General features: G+C 43.3%; 4 protein-coding genes across 10 annotated transcripts; 3 read left to right on the top strand and 1 right to left on the bottom strand.

Moving 5' to 3' along the window:
- The first annotated feature begins 1,075 nt into the window (after positions 1–1,075).
- Positions 1,076–12,668, top strand: tbc1d22b (TBC1 domain family, member 22B). Of its 2 annotated transcripts, XM_030362982.1 has the most exons (14): positions 1,076–1,407; positions 3,660–3,716; positions 4,151–4,340; positions 4,579–4,780; positions 4,945–5,112; positions 5,666–5,736; positions 6,106–6,234; positions 6,355–6,420; positions 6,706–6,820; positions 7,142–7,248; positions 7,351–7,426; positions 7,527–7,654; positions 10,030–10,125; positions 10,303–12,668. In XM_030362982.1, the coding sequence occupies exons 1-14, from the start codon at positions 1,352–1,354 to the stop codon at positions 10,429–10,431; spliced, it is 1,590 nt and encodes a 529-aa protein (XP_030218842.1). In that variant the 5' UTR covers positions 1,076–1,351; the 3' UTR covers positions 10,432–12,668. The 2 variants fall into 2 exon arrangements, with proteins under 2 accessions (XP_030218842.1, XP_030218852.1); XM_030362992.1 differs by lacking the exon at positions 3,660–3,716 and having other exon boundaries at positions 1,100–1,407.
- LOC115548498 (THAP domain-containing protein 6) lies at positions 12,466–15,951 on the bottom strand. Of its 4 annotated transcripts, none has more exons than XM_030363191.1 (6): positions 15,600–15,951; positions 14,914–15,106; positions 14,689–14,793; positions 13,958–14,168; positions 13,670–13,843; positions 12,466–13,515 (listed from the first exon to the last, which is right to left on the bottom strand). In XM_030363191.1, the coding sequence occupies exons 1-5, from the start codon at positions 15,917–15,919 to the stop codon at positions 13,740–13,742; spliced, it is 933 nt and encodes a 310-aa protein (XP_030219051.1). In that variant the 5' UTR covers positions 15,920–15,951; the 3' UTR covers positions 12,466–13,515; positions 13,670–13,739. The 4 variants fall into 4 exon arrangements, 3 of the variants coding, with proteins under 3 accessions (XP_030219051.1, XP_030219060.1, XP_030219069.1); XM_030363200.1 differs by having other exon boundaries at positions 14,914–14,986; XM_030363209.1 differs by having other exon boundaries at positions 14,914–14,935.
- A 61-nt stretch (positions 15,952–16,012) lies between these two features.
- On the top strand, positions 16,013–19,732 carry si:ch211-148l7.4 (zinc finger protein 135). 3 transcript variants are annotated; one of them, XM_030362950.1, is made up of 2 exons: positions 16,013–16,189; positions 16,811–19,732. In XM_030362950.1, exon 2 carries the CDS (start codon positions 16,825–16,827, stop codon positions 18,469–18,471), a length of 1,647 nt encoding a protein of 548 aa, XP_030218810.1. In that variant the 5' UTR covers positions 16,013–16,189; positions 16,811–16,824; the 3' UTR covers positions 18,472–19,732. The 3 variants fall into 3 exon arrangements, with proteins under 3 accessions (XP_030218810.1, XP_030218818.1, XP_030218829.1); XM_030362958.1 differs by lacking the exon at positions 16,013–16,189 and adding an exon at positions 16,214–16,384; XM_030362969.1 differs by lacking the exon at positions 16,013–16,189 and adding an exon at positions 16,402–16,510.
- Positions 19,733–20,111: 379 nt separating this feature from the next.
- On the top strand, positions 20,112–21,744 carry snrpg (small nuclear ribonucleoprotein polypeptide G). Its single transcript, XM_030363396.1, has 4 exons — positions 20,112–20,333; positions 20,528–20,550; positions 21,146–21,270; positions 21,580–21,744. Exons 1-4 carry the CDS (start codon positions 20,302–20,304, stop codon positions 21,628–21,630), a joined length of 231 nt encoding a protein of 76 aa, XP_030219256.1. The 5' UTR covers positions 20,112–20,301; the 3' UTR covers positions 21,631–21,744.
- The last annotated feature ends 95 nt before the right edge of the window (positions 21,745–21,839 follow it).

The raw sequence follows: 21,839 nt of genomic DNA, 5'->3' as shown, positions 1-21,839 counted from the left end.
AAATACGTATTCCAAGGGAGTTGAATTTCAAAGAGCCTGGAAAACATTAGGAGCTGATAGGATATTGTGGGGTAAAGACCGAATGTTAAAGCAAAGAAAGGTGCTGAAGGATCGAGGAACTGAACACTTAGAGCTGCCGTGGAATTTGGACGGAGAAGGATGGACAAAAGGAGCCTCACCTGTATGTTGTCTCACCTGAATGTTGTCTCTTGAATGCTGTTGGACGAGGGGGGGAGTTGGAGAGCCTTTGCCGGTAGTTGCAGTGATTTCCATAAACAAACAAATGCAGGAGAGCACCTGCAATTTCAGTGTGTCCAGCAAAACCCATATCCCTCCACCATATCCAAATGTTACAATTTGAATATGAAAAGGGGTCTAATTTGGTTGTTCACTTCTATAAGCTTTTGCCTTGTGAAATTGAAAAAGCACATTGAGAGGGAGGCCTACCAGATAGAACCATTCTACTGGTATTTGTGGAATTTATCATATACAACATGTGAATGAATTGATCATGGTTAAAAGTAAGATTTAAAGACCCTAGATCTGTGGGACAAGGCCTAGATAAAGACTGGTCTTCCCATTATGTGGTACGGCAGTAGAAAATGCCTGCCCTCTTGTGACTAAAAGGCAATAATGCATCCCTACACCAGAAAGGAGAAGCGTAAAACAAATCAGGGTAAACTACCTCAAAAGGAGAAGTTGCTTTGTACTGAGCTTTCTGAATGAAAAGCAGAGTAAATTAACCTCTGAGGGACCAGGCAATGTGATACTTACTGATTATATTGTGCGGCTTATTGATTCGAATCATAACCTAAACATTGATAACTAGAGTGGGATATAAACCAGGTTTACAAAAATATGAATAATAATAAAGCAAATACAAGGCTTGGTTGTAATGTAATAATGAATTAGTGGTCAGACAAATTATTGCCCTAGCCACATTGTCAGAGGCTCCTTGCCAGATGAACAATTCATCAGTCAACAAATAATGCATATTACAAAGTAAACGTTATGAACCACTAATAAAGATCGGTGAACAGAAGATGGATCAGTAAATATAAGTTACATGAGTAACTTTCTGTGCACCTGTTGATTGGCAGACTCATCCGCCAATCACCTGTTAGACCCGTCAGCCAATCATACGGCTGCTTCTGGGTGATCCAAGATGGCGGCCTCCAGCGCTCGGTATCGTACATCATCATAATTTAACACAAAAACATTTTTAAAGGACTACAAACTTTGGGGAAGGTAAAAGGGGCCAAGCGGCGGGACGGTATCGCCGGTTGACCACGGAGACGGACCCCCATGAGGTATCGGTCTGGGTAGACTCGGTGTGACGGACTATTGAAGTATGGCGACCGAGAACCGAATCCACTTCTGGAGGAGGAACGTCAAGGTTCCCGGAAGGTAGGCTCATTATTATAAGTCTGTTCTCCCCCAGATGGGACTCTGCGGTTAGGATCCACCGGGCTGAGGGCATCTCAGACCCAGGCTGTCAGACTCAGGGGAGAAGTGCTGGGAACGGGTTAGGGTTAGGTACCCAGGACCAGCGGGGCTTTATGGAACTAAACACCACGGGTCTGTAGACCACTAAGGAGACCCATTGTATATAGACTCATAAGGAGACTCATAAGGAGACCCCTTCATCTATAGACTCATAAGGAGACCCTTTATATATATATATATATATATATATATATATATATATATATATAGTCATAAGGAGACCCCTTCATCTATAGACTCCTAAGGAGACTAATAAGGTGACCCGTTAATTGATAGACTCATACGGAGACCTTTCATCTATAAACTAAAACTATGTATGGGAGAGGTCCAGAAGCAGCTGTGATGTGTATACTCTGCCATATGTTTCAGACCAGCGGTTACTGCTGTTCAGTAACTTTACATCAACAACCTGTGTGTCACAACTGCTGTGTGTAAGCATATTTAATTAAGTTGATCTTCAACGTTTATTTCCTCATAATAGAGTTTGGTAGGATATTAGATCAAGGCCTAAATGTAGTCTGAACTGCTATGGTTTATCAATACCTACCAACAATAACGTTACGCCAATGCAATGAAGGTTGCATTTCTATGACCTTACCCTATCTTTGTGTTACACGTTCATAACGTGTACAATTTGATGCTACTTAGCGGCTGTTACTACTAGTCACATTATCCCCGGAAATAAACTATTTCGTCACGAAACCTTGAACGGGGATATTCTATATGAGTGCTAGATGTTAATATGTGTATCTTTGTCTATTCAAATACTTAGTTATTCCTTTCCAAACTGTAGAAAGCTTGGTGGGGAGGGGGATGCAGCAACCAGTAACCAGTCTGTTCAGGGTAATCTGAGAAGAACCCATCTGTAAGAAGAGGGCGGGGTCCCTTTGTCACGCACACTCATCTTTCCCAATGGTGGTTGGTGTAAAAGCTGGGGAGCAAAACACAACATACGGTGAAACCTATGTTTGAACAGGAAAGGCAACTGGCTCGCTCAAACTGCCTGTCCTTGAGCAGCTCCTGATAAAACAAGATTGAGCCTAGTAAACAGAGGACTCTGAGCCAGATAGTAAACAGACCCAGTTCTGGCAGAGCAAACTCTTAGCTTGCTCTAGGAATACGTTGATGTTGAATCTATCTGGTTACAGGTTTTATAATTCATCTCATAGGCTTGCCCGTGTTTTTCCGATGTACAGGGAATTAACTGATATAGACCTAGACTACCCTGCACTGTTGAAGCGCTGCTTTTGGATCTGCTCTGACTAAACCAAGCATTGATCAAACTACTTCAAACTCCTATCTAGGCTCTCGACCTTCATTGGTAAATGGTAAATGGTAAATGAACTGTATTTATATAATGCTTTTATTGAAAATGCTTTACAATATTGGATGTTGTAAAGCATTCACACACCGCATTCACACACCGACGGCGGAGTAAACCATGCAAAACAACAGCCAGCTCGTCGGGAGCAGTAAGGGTTAGGTGCCTTGCTCAGGGACACCTTGACACTCAGCTAGGAGGAGCCGGGGATTGAACTCGCAACCTTGTAATTACCAGCCACCCCGCTCTATCTCCTACTGCCGACCCCAAACATCAGAATATTTGGCAACTTTGCAATGTGAATAAATAGTCATGCATTATCTTTTCTATGAAACAGTTTGAAATTACTAGGATGTTGAAAGACAAATTGCTCTTGTCGATACAATCTGGATCATCCTAGATGGCAAAAGCATCATGTTTTAGGGTTCGGGGCTGGGCCAGGTGAGGTGCAGGGGGTCTGCAGAACATTTGGACCAGAGGCCAACTGCTAAGAATCTGGCAGCGTGCAAACTGATGAACAGAATGTGCTTGGCAGGGTGGAAGTGAGCGGTAGTCAGAGCCATGCAAGCTGTTCACTGGTTCTGGTTTGGTTAGACCGCATTCGTTATATTAGTCCTCATTCTGATTGTATTCAAAGGGGACGGACGGAGTGAGAAATTGTTACAAGCTACACTGGGCAAATGTAGGCTTGCTTGGTCTGAGTCATGTTGATATCTAAGGAAGCCCACACTATCTAATTCCCTGATGCCTTTCCAAAGATAACAGTCAAAGACATGAAAAGTATGTTTATTGTGTGGCAGTATTGATAGGACGCGTTTCTCGTCTCCTCCAGTATTCAGCCAGTTTATGGAGCTCAGCATCCACCCCTCGACCCCCGACTGCGGCGCACGTAAGTGCTCGCCACAACTCGTCTGCATGGTCGTATGCCATCCATGTGGACGTTTTCATTTTGGCTATTGTATGGCCGACATCGCTGTGGTTTTTGGGACTGTGTTTTGCCTTTGGGCTGCATTGTGGACATGCAAATGAATGCGTTGTTTATTTTCTCGATTTATTATCATTTGTGTTGTGCACGGTGCCTTGTCAGATGTGCAAGGTTATTTTTTCTACATGTTGTTCCTCATTCTGTTATTATTCCACTAATTAAATTACTACAATCAAATGAATTAGTTGCTAGATGGAAGAGTACAAGAATGTCGTTATGGAAAATGTCCTGTCTGTCATATTGTTGTAGGCGTGATTGTTGAAGCACGTTGTTTGGCACACCTTTTAAACTCTCGTGACGCACCACTAATGAATTCATCTGACATTATGGCTTTTCAGGTTCGCCAAAGAAGCTGCCAAGCCAAACTTCAGCAATCTGAAGTCCAAGAAGCCCTCTAGTTTCCACGAATTTGCGCGTAGCACCAACGATGCCTGGGATATCGACGATGATGAGGAGGACGAAGACTTCCTGGCTGCCCATCAGACGTCACTGACGCCCGGCCTGCACCCCTCCCCACCTCTCCAGCAGGTGACGGCCCTGATAGCTCTGTACTCTGCTGGTTTAGAAGCAGCTTCTCCCTCGCATGGACCTAGAAAAATCGGTCTGCCGTGGTGGTTGGACCCGACGCTAGAACAGTTGATCATAGGTGTTTCTTTATTACTGTTGGTCTGGTAATAATGTGCACTACTCTTTGTCACCGAGATCCACGACGACGGATGAAAAGAACTAGAATAAAATTGTCTTGCTTGTCTGCCGTGTTTTCCAGTACCCAGGGCCGTCCCTGCACCAGGCGGACCTCGCTGACCGCCTGACTCCTCTGGGGGCAGCCGGCCTGAACCCCCAGGAGGAGCAGGAGCCTGACTGCGAGGAAGAGGCGCAGCAGGACGAAGGAGAGGAGGAAGAATGCGGAGAGTTCAATGGCAGGGTGGGCAAGTCCAGCAGTGATGCCCACCTCGGCGATTCCTCAGGTACTTATGTGGAGAGGTTCGCCACGCTCGCTGCTGCACCACGTCTGAACGGGCCAACCTCACCCGGCATCACGGGAGATGACCGGGGGAGGGAGGGGTCCGGTTCAACCTATACCGGATTAGATAACTCTGTGCTCTGTCCTCTGGTCTCCTGCCCCGCCTAGTTCGATCCACGCTGCAGAAGCAGAAGTCCCTCCCGATGAGACCCATCATCCCGCTGATCGCACGCATCTCGGACCAGAACGCGTCGGGAGCGCCGCCCATGACGGTGCGAGAGAAGAGTCGGCAGGACAAGTTCCGCCAGCTGCTGGCCAGCCCCAACACCGACCTGGGTAAGAGGGAGACCACCGCACGCGTTGTCCTCATTATTGTGTGGAGCTACATATTATTGCTTTCCCTGGATGTATCATTCGTGACAAGCAATTTACTGATGTTGGTGATGTCTGGTGTTGATTTGATTTGATTCAACTTTATTTTAATTTTATTTATTTTTTATTTTTAAGGCATCAACGATTCCTTCTGTAGGTTTGAGATACTGGGAAGTTTGTAGTCGGTAAAAACTCCAAACATGGATAACCGCGTGTAAAGCGTTTTTTAACAATCAAGTACTCAGTCATTGAATCATGTTTTAAAAAGGGTGAGTTATTTCCTACTGGTGTTATGGCACGCCTGGCTACTGAGCAGGATTGCTTCGCCATTTAAAGTATGCACACTCAAGACAGGAAAATGGGATCTGATATACTGTTCACACAAACACACACAGTACCACCTACACATTAGACCTACACCCAGCTCTGCAACAGAGGATTGCTGTTGATACTTGCAGAGTGGCCGATACTCACTAATCACGATGCTCACCGTCACTCCACACTGCTGTGCTTTCAGAGGAGCTGCGGAAGAGCAGCTGGTCAGGCATCCCAAGAGAGGTCCGACCAATCACCTGGAGGCTTCTCTCTGTGAGTCCCAACATAGGAAACCTTCTTTTCTCTGAGGCGGGTAGCTCCGGAGGTAGAGCGGGTTGACTAGTAACCGAAAGATTGCAAGTTCGATGCCCGGCTCCTCCTAGCCTTTGAGCGTCGAGGTGTCCCTGAGCAAGACACCCCAACGCCGACTGCTTCCGACGAGCTGGCTGTCGCCCTGCGTGGTCGACTCCGCCGTCGGTGTGTGAATGAGTGAGTGAGTGAATGAATGGTTGCATGTCGCTTTGGATAAAAGCGTCATCAAAATCCCCTAAATGTAGATGTAAATGAGTCGTCTTCACCTGGCTGCTCCTTTTCAACAAGCCTCCTTGTTACCTGAATGTGCTTAACCCTCTTATGTTGAAGGGCTACCTTCCTGCCAACATGGAGCGCAGGGATCTGGTGCTGAAGAGGAAGAGAGACGAGTACTTTGGCTTCATAGAGCAGTACTACCACTCCAGAACAGACGAGCACTTCAAAGACACATACAGACAGGTGATATTTCAGTGATTCAAACTCAACCCGATTGCCCCATTATAACACACAATCTGAGCTTCATAAACAAATTGCATAAGTCTAATGGTCATTGTGTTTACCAATCTGTCTCCTGGTCAGATCCACATCGACATTCCCAGAACCAACCCTCTGATCCCCCTGTTCCAGCAGCCGACGGTGCAAGAGGTGAGAGGTCATTCACACAGCAGCCCCGAGCTGGACCTGCTGTTTCAATCCATTCTAGAACCATGTTGGGCCAGAGTGTTCACAAAGCCTATACCACTGTCACAGTGACCGTTACATCTTATTGAAAGCACTGGTTGCTGGTTCTCATCGCCACAAAAAGTGATACTGAAGGCTGTTCAGTATCAGTATAGCATACGCTCTGATGACCTAGTACCAATATTTCGATACTTATTCCTCAAGTAGCATAGCTTAACATGAACCATTTATTATTTCTTTGTGCTGCAGGTGTTTGAGCGCATCCTGTTCATCTGGGCGATCCGCCACCCTGCCAGTGGATACGTCCAGGGGATCAACGACCTGGTCACACCCTTCTTCGTAGTTTTCCTTTCGGAATTTGTGGGTAAGTGAACCTTGTGTCTTGTGCTCATATCCAGCATCAGCATAAGGACTTAGTGGTTACCATTCAGTCGTATGCCGAGTGCGTTCCATTTGTTCAAACTTTCATCGGGGTTTGTTGTATTACTAATTTCTTACTTTTTTACAAACAAATGTGTTCTGATCCTGTTTCTTCATTCAGTTTGAATATATTATTGTGTGATCTTGCATCTTACTTTAGGCTGGTGCTTTGTAGATCTAAATTCATTATCGATTCAGGATCAAAGCGAAGCCGTTGAGTTGTGTCTTTAATTTGGTGATGAATTCTCAACTTGTGCTCTGCTAGAGGAGGATGTGGAGAACTTTGAGATGGCCGGCCTTCCTCTGGAGACGCAGAGGAACATTGAAGCAGACAGCTTCTGGTGTATGAGCAAGCTGCTGGATGGAATACAGGTTGGCACACACACACACGCCCAGTGCATGCAAATGAACACTTTATTGTCTGCCTTACCTGACATCCTATTTCTGCCTTGTTTCGGTCTTGACAAATTGAAGGACAACTACACGTTTGCTCAGCCCGGAATCCAGAACAAAGTGAAGGACCTGGAGGAACTGGTCAGCAGGATAGACAGTAAGCTGCTCCTCTGTCAACATAGGAGTGGACTGCTTTGGTACACATGGATCTCTGGATAGTGTTTGTGTGTGTGTGTGTGTGTGTGCGTGTTCCCTAGTGGACATCCATGGTCACCTGAAGAGGTACGAGGTGGAGTACCTGCAGTTTGCGTTCCGCTGGATGAACAACCTGCTGATGAGAGAGCTACCGCTGCGCTGCACCATACGGGTCTGGGACACCTACCAGGTACGGGTCGATGGGGTATGGGTCGCCCACCAGGTACGGGTCAATGGGGTCCTCGGACCCCTACCATGTACGGGTCCATGGGGTCTGGGTCGCCCACCAGGTACTGGTCAATGTACACGTCTGGATGGTGCCGAAGTGCCGCGGTGCGCATTTCACGCGTGTCAATTGCCGCCCTTAGCACCAATAGGAAGCGTCGCGCTGCAGCACCGTTGTGATTAACCAACATGGTCGGTATAGGTTAACATAACGTTATACCAGATGTTTTATGACTACATATATGGCCCTGATGCCCATGATCCTCTCTTTGCGCTCACAATGACAGTCACATTCATTCATAGTTACTTTATGCACTGTCGGGCACTTTATTTACAGTTTAGTCACTTTATTTACAGTCATTGCTCATTCTTTTTGCAGTGGGGAATTGTTAATCTACTGCATCAACAGTCTCCATATGTACAGGACCTTGTATCAAGCCGGGATGTACAAACCAGCTTTAAAAAAGCGCTTTTTTCAGGGGCAGCGACGCTAGGGAATAGAACAGTGGCGTGAAGGATAGCGGGGTGGCACGCCGCAGAGCGCTGCCGCGCGGCTAGACGCCGCCGCCGGTGTGGGCTAGAACGCCCGGAATAATGGGGAAGTTCTTTTCGATGCGCCGCTTAGTCTACCGCTTGTCATTTCTTGTGTTGGGCTTCAGTCTACCACAACCTTTGTTGACTACATGAAAGACAATTCCAATCCCATAATATTTTACCTTCTTTGTTTTTTTCGGTGCTTAACATCAATGTAGAGTAGCTAAGAAAGGGTTTCAGAGGAAATGTGTGAATTGTCTTCAATAAGAACACCCATTCTTCGTCGCTGTCTGGTGGGCATATGGTGTTATTGCAATTGTTTGGCTTGATATCATGCTTATTCTACCTGTCCTTGACCTTCAGGTCAAGTGTCAAAATATATAGGACCATATAGTACTATAGGGCTACAAACTGATTATGCACCTAAAACATGAGATTTATTCTCGTCCTTTGGAGGAGACGTAAAACTGAGGTCCTGACTCACAGAGGTCATAAAAGATCCCAGGGCACTTATCGCAAAGAGTAGAGGATTCCCCGTTGTCCTGGCTAAAACTGCCCAACCAGGCTCATTCAATCTGGCCCCCTAATCATCCTCCTGTATAATTGTCTGACTCATTAATTCCCTCACTCTCCACCTCAAGCTGGTGTGTGGTGAGCGTTCTGGTGCAGATTGGCTGCCGTGCATCACCCAAGTGGGTGCTAGTATTGGTGTTGGTTGGTGAGGTCCCCCCTTCACTTTAAAGTGCTTTGGGTACCTTGAAAAGCGCTATATACATTAAAAAATATATTATTAAAGCGGAAATATAGTCTTCAACATATGCTGTGTTCTAGCTTTGCATATACATTTAACTTTATTCACTCTAAGTAAATAATGTAGTCACTTTACTATATACTATCTCACTCTATACTTCTAAGTAGTATCCAGTTCAATTATTTCATTTGCAGAACAATCACACTGGATCACATATCAAAGTCAAAGTCTGATTTATTGTCAATTACAACTTATGTACAAGACAAATAGAAGAACCGAAATATTGTTTCTCTGACTCGCGGTTCATCATCTATAAAGGATAACATTTGAGATAAGAAATATTCGCAATGAATAAATTCTTAATATATTACATATTATAGCCCTTGTAGTTGTGGAGAAATAATTGTATTTACTTTAGGTATGTTATTTTCAGAAATAGGTCTAGTAATGATGACGTTAGGCAATATTAGAAAGCTGCTGGTGTCATGTTTTCTGTTGGGTTGCCTTGCTCTTTATGCAGGCTAAGGTTTAGGGGTGTGGTCAAATTAATGTGTTAATGTGGTCATATAGAGGCCTTAAGGAAGGCCGTAAACGGCTTCAGGAATACTCTCTAGATTGGAAGAGGCTACCTCTCAACTCAAAGGGCTGCTTAAATCAGTCAAACAAAGCAACATCTGTTTTGCTTGTCCGAATGACGGGAGGTTCTTTATGGGGATATTAATGTGTTGGGGAATAAGTTACGCTCCCTGTCAATCAACATTGTACACCCGCTGCGATCTGTGAGTCGGATCATAAAAAGAGATAAAAATGTCCTCCATACAGCAGGTGTTTTATGTCTACACTCTGGCCACTCGATGCAGGCCGCCACCGGCCCCATGTGATAAAAGGGTACATTTCAACACAATCTAGAGATTGCATTTGGTCTGCCTGGCTAATGGGACTGATGAGATTTTAGAACTTCCAGCTCATGGACTGAGGTGTGTTTTACATCAAGAAGCCATTTATTTAGCTTCAGTATTTAGTTGGGCTCATGTAAAATGTGATTGGTTTCTCAGGCGGAGGCTGAAGGCTTCTCCAACTTCCACTTGTACGTGTGCGCTGCGTTCCTCATTGAGTGGCGCAAAGAGATCCTGTCCATGGTCGACTTTCAGGTAACGTACACATTGTTGTCCAATGCTAAACCTCATTGTATAGGAGCTCGCTGAATAAACAATACTAATGCACTGAGCCTGTGTATGCCTTACGCTATGTATGGTTGTACAGTACAATATGTTTATAATAATGTCTTTTGCTCAATGTCATTTCATGAAATTGTTTGCTCTACACAGGGGCTTCTCATGCTACTTCAGAACCTTCCCACAATCCACTGGGGTAACGAGGAAGTGGGTCTACTTCTCGCTGAAGCTTACAGACTTAAGTATATGTTTGCAGATGCACCAAATCACTACAAGAGATAAGCCAGGGGCTTCAAAGTTACCACAAGCAGCAGTTTGATGGCTTCCCTTTAAATTAAATCCACTGTTTGGAATGGACTTCTTCCAATGTTTGAAGCACTCCAGGTAAATTGTGTCTAATGAAAACTAGGCCAGACATATCGACAGGGAAATAAACAATGTACAGCAAATACACTATACGTGTAAATTAAGGGCAACTCCTCAAACTTCCGTCATGGTACTCCGTTGTACAAAATATCTATGTTTGCTAAGTTCAATGTGTGGGTATGGAGGGGGGTTCACCAAGGCTCTGTTTAAGTGCTTTAGTCCATCTCCAGTTTAAGGACAGTTTAAATTTATTCCCACATATTGATAAAAGTCTTGTTTGGTGATGGAACCAATGGAACTGGTCGATATTGTTTGGCAGACTTTCTCATGGACAGCTCCAGTTTAACTCCTGGTCACATGGAATCGTGTTTTACTCATACCTGATGAGGTCATGCAGCATTGATTGTTTTTACTTGTTATAGTAAAAATAGTGTAAATAATAGGTAATGTTTGTGAGACCATCCTTTTTATTAAAAAGATGGTGTCCAATGGAGTCGACAGATTTATATTTTCTTCAAAAATTGTCTCTGTGATTGTTTTTACAAGGTAAAGGACAAAACACAGGCTGTGTTTATATTTTAATATCATACTGGCCGGTTGGGATGAAAAGGTTCCGATTCCCAGAGATCTGGTGGGGCTTTTTTTCCCGGTCAGAAGACTGATTCTCCAGGCAGTCAACCCTTCAGTCTGTCGGGACTGAAATGGTCATATTGAGCCTAACTCGGAGCCATGACCTCATCTTCTTTTCTGATTTACTTTGCCATTTAAAGAAAATAAAATATTTGTATGGATATTAAATATGGCCACCTTTCTATATCTGGCCTTCATTCTTCTGTTGTATTTCAGGTTCCCTTGGTGCAGTTTAAGTTACCAAATATGTTCTAGCTCTCCTTTGGGCTCTGATGTTCACTCCAGAATAGTACGTAGCCTTCCTACATGCTGATGCCTTTTCATAGTGACCTTTTGTAACACACTGTTGTCACTTTGTTGAAGTGATACTCCAGAGATGTTCCTCTTTCTGGTGATGTAGCTACTCCACATCACTGATTAGTTCAAACAAATTAAACATTTGATTAAATAGTTACAAATATCAAATAGTATCAAATATTCTGTTTGAGAAATGGTTGAATTTACTACGTTTGCCTTGGTACTAGCTAATAGTAAGTACATTTTAAGTTTCCATTCCAATATAACTAGAGTATGGTAGAGAAATGATCTCCTTGATTATTATAAAGAATGTAATTAATTTAACAGGCCGGTAGAGAATTCTTCTGTAGTGTCACTCAATCGGTTTGTTTTTTTGTTTCTGGTACCTATAACTGTGACTGCCTAGTCGTGTGATCCAGGTTCATTTGTGTCCAGGATTATCGCGATAATTTATGTTCAGTTTTTATTTTCTTTATGGAATGTGAATACATGTGATACTACTTTAGTCATAACCAGGATAATTATCCTGCACAATGTGAGGAAGAAGACAATCATTAAATGTGGTACTTATTTGTGGGTTGTTTTTTCAAACATAAATGAACAGCCTTGTAGCAAATATGTAACTTGATGAGAATGTAGTGAATACTAATTAGAAATGCACAAGATATGGTTGGACGATAATCCGAGTAGTCAACAGTATTGATTTAATATTGTGATGAAACATACTGCAATGTTGAAAATGGTGTTTATACCACAACATTGCAGTTGTTTTAAGTAAACTTGAATGCTTTGCTATTTGGCAGCTACAATTACAGCCCTTACGGGGGGGTTTGGCTAAGAGAAGGCATGTTACATAATCCAGATGTGTCAATTAATTTGTTTGTTGCAAAGAGTGCATTTAAATTCCCTGATATCAAGCATGCTGTGTAGCAAGGAAGAGCCAATCAGATACTGAGGCTACACGTTGATCTCTCAGAATTCGCAGGGATTCAATCATTGACCAAAGTAATGTTGGACGCTTAATAGAATGAGATCGTTTTTTTTCCACACAAATGATCAGCATTGCCTGTTGTCTTTTTTTCTGGTTACATAAATGCATCTAAATTAAATGTACAGACTATGAAGTATAGTATTGGTCATTTAGTGTTCGCTCATTATTATAAATTGCTTATTCTGCAAACCTGTTACATACATACATTTTTTTATTAAAGCTGTCTTTCTCCAGGTCTGTTGTTCTTCTAATTTGCCTTGACTGAGAAACACTTCAATTGTATGTACTTAACATTAATTAAAATGTATTTTGAGCAACTTCCTGTTGCTTGTCAAGAACATTATGCACTGAAGACTTGAATCGGTAATGTGTAATACAGGGTTTCCGCTAGATTTTTTTGGAGCAGTGGTAAAATCAGAGAAAAAAAACAGAGTCATCGGACTAAGACAAGGTATCTGCTGAGACCAGATCATTGTGCAAATGTGCCTTGAACTTGGCAGAAACTTGTTTTTTTTTTCACAAATGCAAAGAGGGGAAACATTAATAACCCATTCTTGTAGACAATGGAACAATAACTTGCACAACACTAAAATACCTACCATTTTGACGCCTACATGTACTTGGTGTCATACCATTTAGAAACATGTAGGACCTGAAACACACTGAATACAAGATAATTCCAACAGAAACAAAACTGAAGCAGTTAGGAGCAACTTAAAAATAAGAACATACTGCTAACTGAAATTCAAAATACAATAAAAAGCAGCCAGGGTAAGGGTTAAAACCCCTGAAAGAGGATTGTTTTGCACAGCTTCTTTATCGTGCTTCCTTTCTGAAGTTCAAGAGGCGTGTTTGGCAATGTGGTGCAGCCTTATCTTATGAAACACTGACACAACCAATGATAACAAGTCCGAATGGTGGTTGTCGATGCCAAACTGTGTCTCCTCAATGTGTCCCCCAAGCAGAAATACATCCTCAGTTCCAATCTCCCCTCGGACGATGTGTAGGACTGTCGACACCTTAGGAGCTTGAGCTTGCACTGTTGAAGCTTGGCGGATCACACTCTCTGCAGCTCTCAGCACCTTATAATAATCATAACAATAATAAAACATATTTATATAGTGCTTTACACAGTGCTCAGACACTTTGAACAGACACTACAGAACAGAGAAAATAAGAAAAAAGCAACTTGAATATTCAAAGACTAACAGATAAAAATCAAATAAAAAATCAAACCTTCACTGAGCCTAGTGATGGAATCACTAGGCCACCATTGTTTTTCAGGGTCAGAAGGTGGAAGTTCTTGTCAAATGAAGATGGCACGGCCTCTCTGACCAAGCTCCAACGGCACACAGCTGCAGTCCTGTGAGTACTCATGGCCCTGCTTTGCCACGAAGTCCGTCTTAAGGTCTGAAATGTTATGAGCAAAGATGAATTAGTCCGCTTCAGATAATAACCAAGGAGTTTAATAAAGAGAGTAACAATATCATGTGCATGAATTTTAAAGTGCTAATTTTGTCTTACCTGAGTAAAATGCAAGCTTCTCACTGAGCTCTTCATTAATTAGGTTATTTTCCCTTAAATCCCCCAAAAGACCCTTCACTGTGGTTTTTGCCCTCTTTTCTCTGGACATGGCATTCTTCTTTTCTTGCGCCAGACTTTCCACTCTTGCCAGGTGTTCATTGACTTTGGCCTTAACAGCGGTAGGAGAAGCAGGCAAGGCATAGCCATGATCCTAGTAGAAAAAGGGACAAACAGGGTTTGAGTAATGTTCCACTAGACAGAAAGAGGGATAAACATGGTTTGAGTAATGTTTCACTTCACAAACATCATTTTGACACAACTAGTTTAATAATAATAATAAATGAAATGTATATAGCGCTTAATATGGTACTCTAAGACGCTTTACATATTGCCCTATCAAAACTATGTAAGACAGACTAGGAATAAAAGAAAAACAGAGGTTAAATATGAAGAATAAGGTGGGAGTTAGGTGGGGAAGACTAGTGTTAAAAGGTATGATTTGAGGGCAGATTTGAAAGAAGAGAGGGTTGGAGAGACTTTGATGTGGGAGGGGAGTGAATACCAAAGGTTGGGGGCAGCAGTTTATGGCCCACATCCACATTCTTTGTTATAATCATCAGCTATCAAAGCCAGTTAGTTGTGAGTGTGTTTAACATGAGTGGCAGCAAAACAAGTGAGATTTTAATATGTCCAGGAACATTATGTATGATGTTGAAAGTAGAAATACTCACATCATTAGGCTGAGGTTGTGGGTGGGAGGTTGTCATTTCTGGGGAATCGTTAGAGGCCACGGACAGGCTTTCGTCAGCTCTTCTGGAGGTAGAAGCAGCCCTGCCCTTTGCCAAATGAAATGAAGAAACATTATACATAATACATAATACAATATATAAAAGGTTGGTTTGTCAATAGAATATTTACATTTATGAATGCTAATAGTCTAATGATAATCCACCTACTTTTTGGAGGTGAACCGGGAATCTGAAGAGGGATGGAATAACACCATCACGTAGTCTGACAATCTGACCCGTCCTGTCAAAATCAGCCTGCTTAAAATGTTGACTGCACACAACTGAATAATCACTTGCAGTGAATCCTCCTCTCCTCAAAGCCACTTCCCACTTCTTCCTCACATCTTTGTCTTTGGGAAACCTTCAAAAGTGTCAGATGTAATCTAGGTCAGTGCTTATGGAATATGATTTATCAAGTCTCAGTTCATAGCCGGGTGAACACATATTCTAGTTCAACAGTAATCCCAAGATTAGATACCCCATTCCAGGTGTCAGGTAAGTGTGGCACGGCCTTTTCCTGTTTATCACACATTTTGTCCCACAAATTTCACGAAGGTGGGCTACACAAAAATGGGTTGGAAAGTTAGACATGTCTAGTTAGTTAACATATACCCCCCCTGCACAATCTGGACTGTGGTCCTAACTTCCACCCCTGTTGGATTTTACAATCTTTATCTTCATCATTTATTTATTCAAGTATGTCATTTTTTAATTTCATTGACAAGCAATTATATTATGGTCACTCTTTTTTATTAGACTAGCTGGCTAAGATTTCAGTACTAACGAAGACCAAAATACTGGTAATATTCTTTTCACAAAATACGACCAATAGTACGGTAATGTTAAAATCTTACTTGTGAAAAGTAATCCCCCGATTCCTATTGTTGACGGTCCGCTCATTAGAGCAGGAATACGCTGAACACAAGCCCGGCATCCTGTTTCTGCTGTAGACGCTGTGGCTGCTCCAGGTTCCCCACTTCAAGATGGCGGCCGCATTTCTCGCGTCCCAGCATCCAATGCTGCGTGTATGATATAAGATGTAGACTGATTTCTGACGTTTTAAATCCCTGATTGCATTCTGACGCATGGCAAACGAAGCCGCATGCGCCATCAAAAACAAGCCTAATGTGTCGTTCAAGCGAACTTTCCGATGAAGAGAAAATGTTTTCCCCATAATTTCCAGCGATGTGAACGCACCATAAGGGCCGAAACTCCGACCGTTTTGAAGGCGTCAGAAGGTATAAACGACGTAGCGAGGTCTGATGACGTCGTCGGAAGTAATCTCACGTCTTCATCATCGTGAACACAAACTTTAGTTCAATCATAGTTTCGCTTTGCGGTCCTTGTCAAAGTAGATGGTCGCGATGAAACTCAAAGTGGAGCGGAGTCTCTTTTGAGCTCACCTCGTCGGGACACCATCTGTCTGAGCGGTCGTAGTGCCGAGGTATGTTGTGGATCGAGAGAGACTAAGCGTCTGTCTCCTGATGCTAACAGCAGGCTAAAGTTAGCAGACATGTTGACTTCCATGGAGCAGTGCGACGCCCCTCAGGCAGCTCTCTCACCACCACATAGTGGAGAGCTTTCATTAGTCTGTTCCAGTGTGTTGCAGCGACTGCGACTGGATGCACCTCTCTTTAAGGTTAACCGGCCAGCACCCGATCACTGATTTAAAATGTTTTGCCTGTATGTATGTCAAGTATGGCCCCAATTGCACACCTGATCCTTTCTGGAAGGAGGGATACCCCACTCTGCGATCCTTTTCAAGGTGTCTTCGTTTCGTTTTATCCTCATCAATCATAAATATACGGCCTGTTAAACGCTTTGAGACTAGACCTGTGATTAGGGTTGTACAAATAAAGTTTAGTTTAGTTTAATCTAGATACATTTTAATCATTCAGCACTATTGCGCTGTAAAGACAAAGAAACAACAATGTCACTAGCTTAATGGAGGAAAATGTTATCTGAGTTACATGTGTCAAATTTCTTTGTGGGTCTCGTGTGTAATGACTCTGACGGTGCATCATGGTGTGATGAACAATTTAACCTTGTTTTCATGTATTTCTAGGTCTGTAAAGGAGCATGGATGGAGTCCCTTGCCGTTGGAACCCTACAAGAGCACCAGAGTCTTTACACCGCTGCCGGCCTACCACAGGCACCCTGTCCCGGCTGGCCAAACTGGTAGCACACGTGGAACCAAAACCAGACAGTCACTCTCGAAAGCAGCCCCTTGCATGCCACTCCTTCGGTGGTCCAGAATGTGACCAGGAATCCCCTAACATGACAGAACATTCGCTACATCAAGAGTCCAAACATGCGTTACCCAAGCCTCACAAATGTGTGTCCTGTGGGAATGAGTTCTCCCTTCTATCATCATTACAGCACCACATGTGTGCTACTTCTCCTGATGAACTGGGTTTGGCTCGTGCGGACGGAGCCTCTGATCCCGACGGTCTCCAGGACAAGTCGCCTGGCCACCAACCTGGCTTTATTGACAGTGTCCCGTACGCTTGTGCCTCGTGCGGCAGAGGCTTCAGGCAGAAGCAGGCTCTTCTCCAGCATCAGCAGGCTGTTTGTGGTGAACCATCTCTATTGTCTGGGGATGGTGCCAGCACCCCTCCCGCCGACTCACCCCAATCGGCTTCTGAGGCTGGCTCGAGCCAGTCTGATAGTTCAGAGCCTCAAGTAAATCGCACATTTGTCCAATGTTTATTCTGTCCTAGAAAAGCACGCTCAGGAGCTGGAATTCATTGCCATATGCGGACATGCCATCCAGCGGAGAGTCGGGCTTTTCTCAAGCATCAGCAGGCTGGTCGTAGTGAACCATTCGTATTGGCTGGGGATGGGGCAAGCACCCCTCCAACTGTCTCCATTGCCCAATGTTTATTCTGTCCTAGAACTTCCCGCACAGGAGCTGGACTTCATTGCCATATGCGGAAATGCCACGCAGCAGAGCTATTGGCGTCTGAACAACAAAGGGTAAGGTGCCGTGCCAGTAAGTTGCCAAAGCTGCTGGGTTGCCGCTCTTGTGAAATGGTCTTCAAGAGTACAGCCATGCTGTACTTGCACAGGAAGGAGATGCACAGCAGGGAGACGGCCCCAAGGAGCGAGAGAATTCCGGTCATTCCCAAACGTCGGAAGCAGGAGACGTATCCATGTCAGGTCTGCGGTAGAGTCTTCCTGCATCATCTGTCTCTTAGGGCCCATTCCAAACAGCACTCGGCCTCGGATGTCACCGCTATCCCCAAGCAGGGCCACTCTGCCGAGGCCAATGCCAGACAATCCAAATACACTGAAAGGCAACCAAAAAATCTCCACCATGCACTTTTGACTAAAGGAAAATCTGGAAGGAAAACTGAGACATTGGATGAGGAGACGGCTCTGAGGAGCTCAAGGAATGGATGTAAGGTAGAAGAGGAAGTGGAGAGTGACTTCCCGTGTCCCTCGTGTGCCAAGGTTTTTTCCCTTCAGTCAGAGCTCAGAAACCACGCAGAGCTTCATCAGTCAACTGCACACTGGAGACAGTGCAGTGTTTGCCTTCAGGAGATGGACACCTCTAAAGGGTTAGGTTCTAAGAAACGTAGGCTTTACCATTGTGTTCCCTGTCAGCAGACCTTCCCAGCGTTGGACACCTTTCTGAAACACTGCCAGGATCACCTACGGGTCAGGGTGGAGGAGGACCATATTGCTGAGGCTTTTGGTTTCCATAGCAACAAAAACAGAGATTAATAGACTGTCATTGTCACTTTAGCGAGCCATGTTGACTTAGGTTTCAGAATTTAAGAAGCCACAAAAGCTGAAACAATTCCTCATTCAGTACCTGAATAGTCAGTCCACTGTTAGTATCACGCTGATTGGTTGAATGTATTATCAATAGATGCCAATGCCTAAATAGTCTGTTTAACAATTGAATGGTAAGTCAGGCAGGTTTGTTCCACTCCCTAAATGAAAATCATAAAACATTTGACAAAGTATTTGTAATGCTTTGATTTTCCAATGGATTTGATAAGACTCTAAATTTCCCATGTAATAATTATTGCATGAGTCATATTTTTGAATTTGAGCGTTTTGTTAATAAAATGTCTTACCTTAAGGTAATGGAAGTAGTATTTTACTTTTGGTGGATCTGTCATGGTAAACGCATGTCATTAGATATAATTGAACTCTGACTCCAATTGCAATTCTCATTTAAATTCAACCAAATTAACATTTTGTGAACCGTATTCTTTTTATTTTTACAATTTACATTCCCTTACATCAGTGGTCTCAAACTCGCGGCCCGGGGGCCAATTGAGGCCCGCGGGATGATATTTTGTCGCCCCCTACTTGACATCAAAGTTTAGTGTTGGTGCAGCCCGCGCGTTGTTGTCAAACGCACAGTGGCTTGCCACGCTTCTTTATGACTTGTGATAGAGTGACCAGATGTCCCGGTTTTGCCGGGACAGTCCCAATTTTGAGTTGCGTATCTTGAGTCCCGACAAAAACCAAAGGACGCTAAAATGTCCCGGTTATCACCCCTGTCAGCGATGACATAGCCAACGTGATCTAATTATAGCCCGATCATTAACTTAGGTCGGGTAAGTTGTGCTCCTTTTCTTTGTGGAATACTTGATGGGGCCCAGCCTGACCCAGACTCTACCTCCAGCGGCCCCCATGTAGGTTGAGTTTGAGACCCCTGCCTTACATGGTCCTCGCAGATGGGTAATTAAATCCTGTCTGTTGAACCTAGATATGGTGTCTTGGTACTCACCATGAAAATTGTTAGTCACAGGCCTCCAGTTAATTGGTTATTGTTTTGGAATTACCAGTATTGGCATTGGTTGTTTTTACATTCTACAAAACCTATCGAAGGGATTAAAACCTTTTGTAAATGGTTGTGCTTGCTTCATAATATTATATACACTGTCCTTGTGTATATTGTGTTTTTTATGTGTACCTGACTGCAAGACAAGTTTCCCTTTTTGGGACAATAAAGTTAAACTGAACTGAATAATGTTCTTTTTTTAGTTTTTTTATATAGGGAAATCGATTTATCATTTTATTAGTAGGGATCCCTCAAAAACAAGGAAGGCTAACCCTAGAACAGGTTCCGGTTCTCCAGAGCTGTGTTAACCAGGATGTTAACACTTCTGAGCTCTGGCCAAAGGACTGCAATTTTAATCGCAAAAATAACGAACATTCCGGCCTCTAATGGGGTTATAATGTGCCATACACACAATGATACACGTTCATGGAGAATCAGTGAATAAAAGCCCTCATGTTTCCCCCCCGGACCAGCCGGTGGCGCTGTGGTGCAGCGCTGCTTTAACATAGTTTCTACACCTGTTCAGAACTGTTATATCCATCGCTCTTCTCCAGTCCAGCGGGGGCGCTGTGGCGAAGCGCCGTTCTAATTTGGTGGGGGATGGGAAGGCAGAGTTGCCAGATTGGGCGGGAAATGCGGCCCAATCTGGCAACCCTGGTGGAAGTGCTCCTCTCATATCCGCACGCCTCCCACGACTCTTAAAACGTAGAGCGGACGAAACTAGTGTCTGTCTTAACTCGTAAACAAAGGTCAAAATGAGCAAAGCGCACCCACCAGAGCTGAAGAAGTAAGTATTTCAATTTTGAGTAGTGAACTGTGTGGATTGGAGTGTGTACCTTGGTTGTGATCACTTTGTTACAGAGATGAATGGAGCTAGCTAATGAAGCTACTGCTAACCCACCTGGCCTGGAACAAACATGGATAAAACATTGTCTTATATTGAGTTTCGCACTCCTCTAAAATGTGTTTTATTCGTCTTAGGTTCATGGACAAGAAGCTTTCATGTGAGTACAATATCCTCAACGTAGATGTGATTCCTGAGCAGTAGCAGGATTACTGACCGTCCTATCAAATCTCTTTAAGATCTGGGAATATAAGATTCAGGCAGATTAATTGTTTTATCAATATTATAATCAATACTCTACCCCCTCAGCATACAGTAGGGTCGGGCGTTCACCTCTATTTTTCATATTGCGCTGCATCTTTATTTGTGTTTCGGCGCATGCGCACATTTGGCCAAGCGGGACATTATATTATTATCGGTTAAACGCGTCTTACTAGTAATAGTTATAGTATATAGTTTACTAGTAATATGTTGAAGGGAGGTTGTACGCTATTCAAAATCTATTATAAAATAGAAACGTCGATCATCCCTTCAATTATAATATAACGATCAGTATATGATTTGTAAGTTGACTAAGTTGAACTTTTGAGACTTGGCTTAATTCATATAAAATTTGAAATTAGGGACATTTTAAGTGGCAAAAAAATTGTGAGATGCAGGATTTTGAGTAACGTGTTAAATTGGATTAAATATTTTGGGACAGGCAAGTTTTGAATGTGGATAGCCTTCACACTTTGTACTCCTGCGTCTTACAGTGAAGATGAACGGAGGCAGACATGTCCAAGGCATCCTGCGCGGGTTCGACCCCTTCATGAACCTGGTGATGGATGACTGCCTGGAGATGGGTCCAGGGGGCCTGCAGAACGGCATCGGCATGGTGGTCAGTATCAGGACAGGATTACAAAATGAAACTATTACCATTAGAATCATTCACCAGAGTCTGCCTTTCAACACTTTTGCGGTTTATTTAGGAATTATTCTATTTGAGGAATATTGTTTTATCCTGTATGATTGGCAGGAGGGCTGAATGTGTTTGGATATATATGTAACAAAGGTCAAATTAAAGTAACTTTATGGAAGAAAATACTGTGCGTGCTCTTCTGGTAATTTTGGTCCAGGCTCTTCTTGGATTACAAAGCAAGTTTGATGTAGCTTCTGCTTTAGGATTGACTGGCTGTTGTTTCCGCAGGTGATCAGAGGAAACAGTATCATTATGGTGGAGGCGTTGGAGCGAGTATGAGAACACCGGGAGAAGAGAACCATTCCCCTCATCCCAATTTTTTATTTTTTTTTGTTCAATATTCTTTGAAATACTTGTGATTTTGTTATCTTGCTAATAAATTTTTTTTCTGTATTTGTTGAATCTTTAATGAATGATTTACTGGAATGCAATAGCGAATCATAATTATTTTTTTAGATGGACCTCTTCTAAGAAATCTCTTCATTGGT

The sequence above is a fragment of the Gadus morhua genome, chromosome 1 (genome assembly GCF_902167405.1).
Source record: "Gadus morhua chromosome 1, gadMor3.0, whole genome shotgun sequence".
NCBI classification, from domain to species: Eukaryota; Metazoa; Chordata; class Actinopteri; order Gadiformes; family Gadidae; genus Gadus; species Gadus morhua.
Note: the sequence above shows the minus strand (reverse complement) of the source record. Positions and strands in the feature narration are given on the sequence as shown.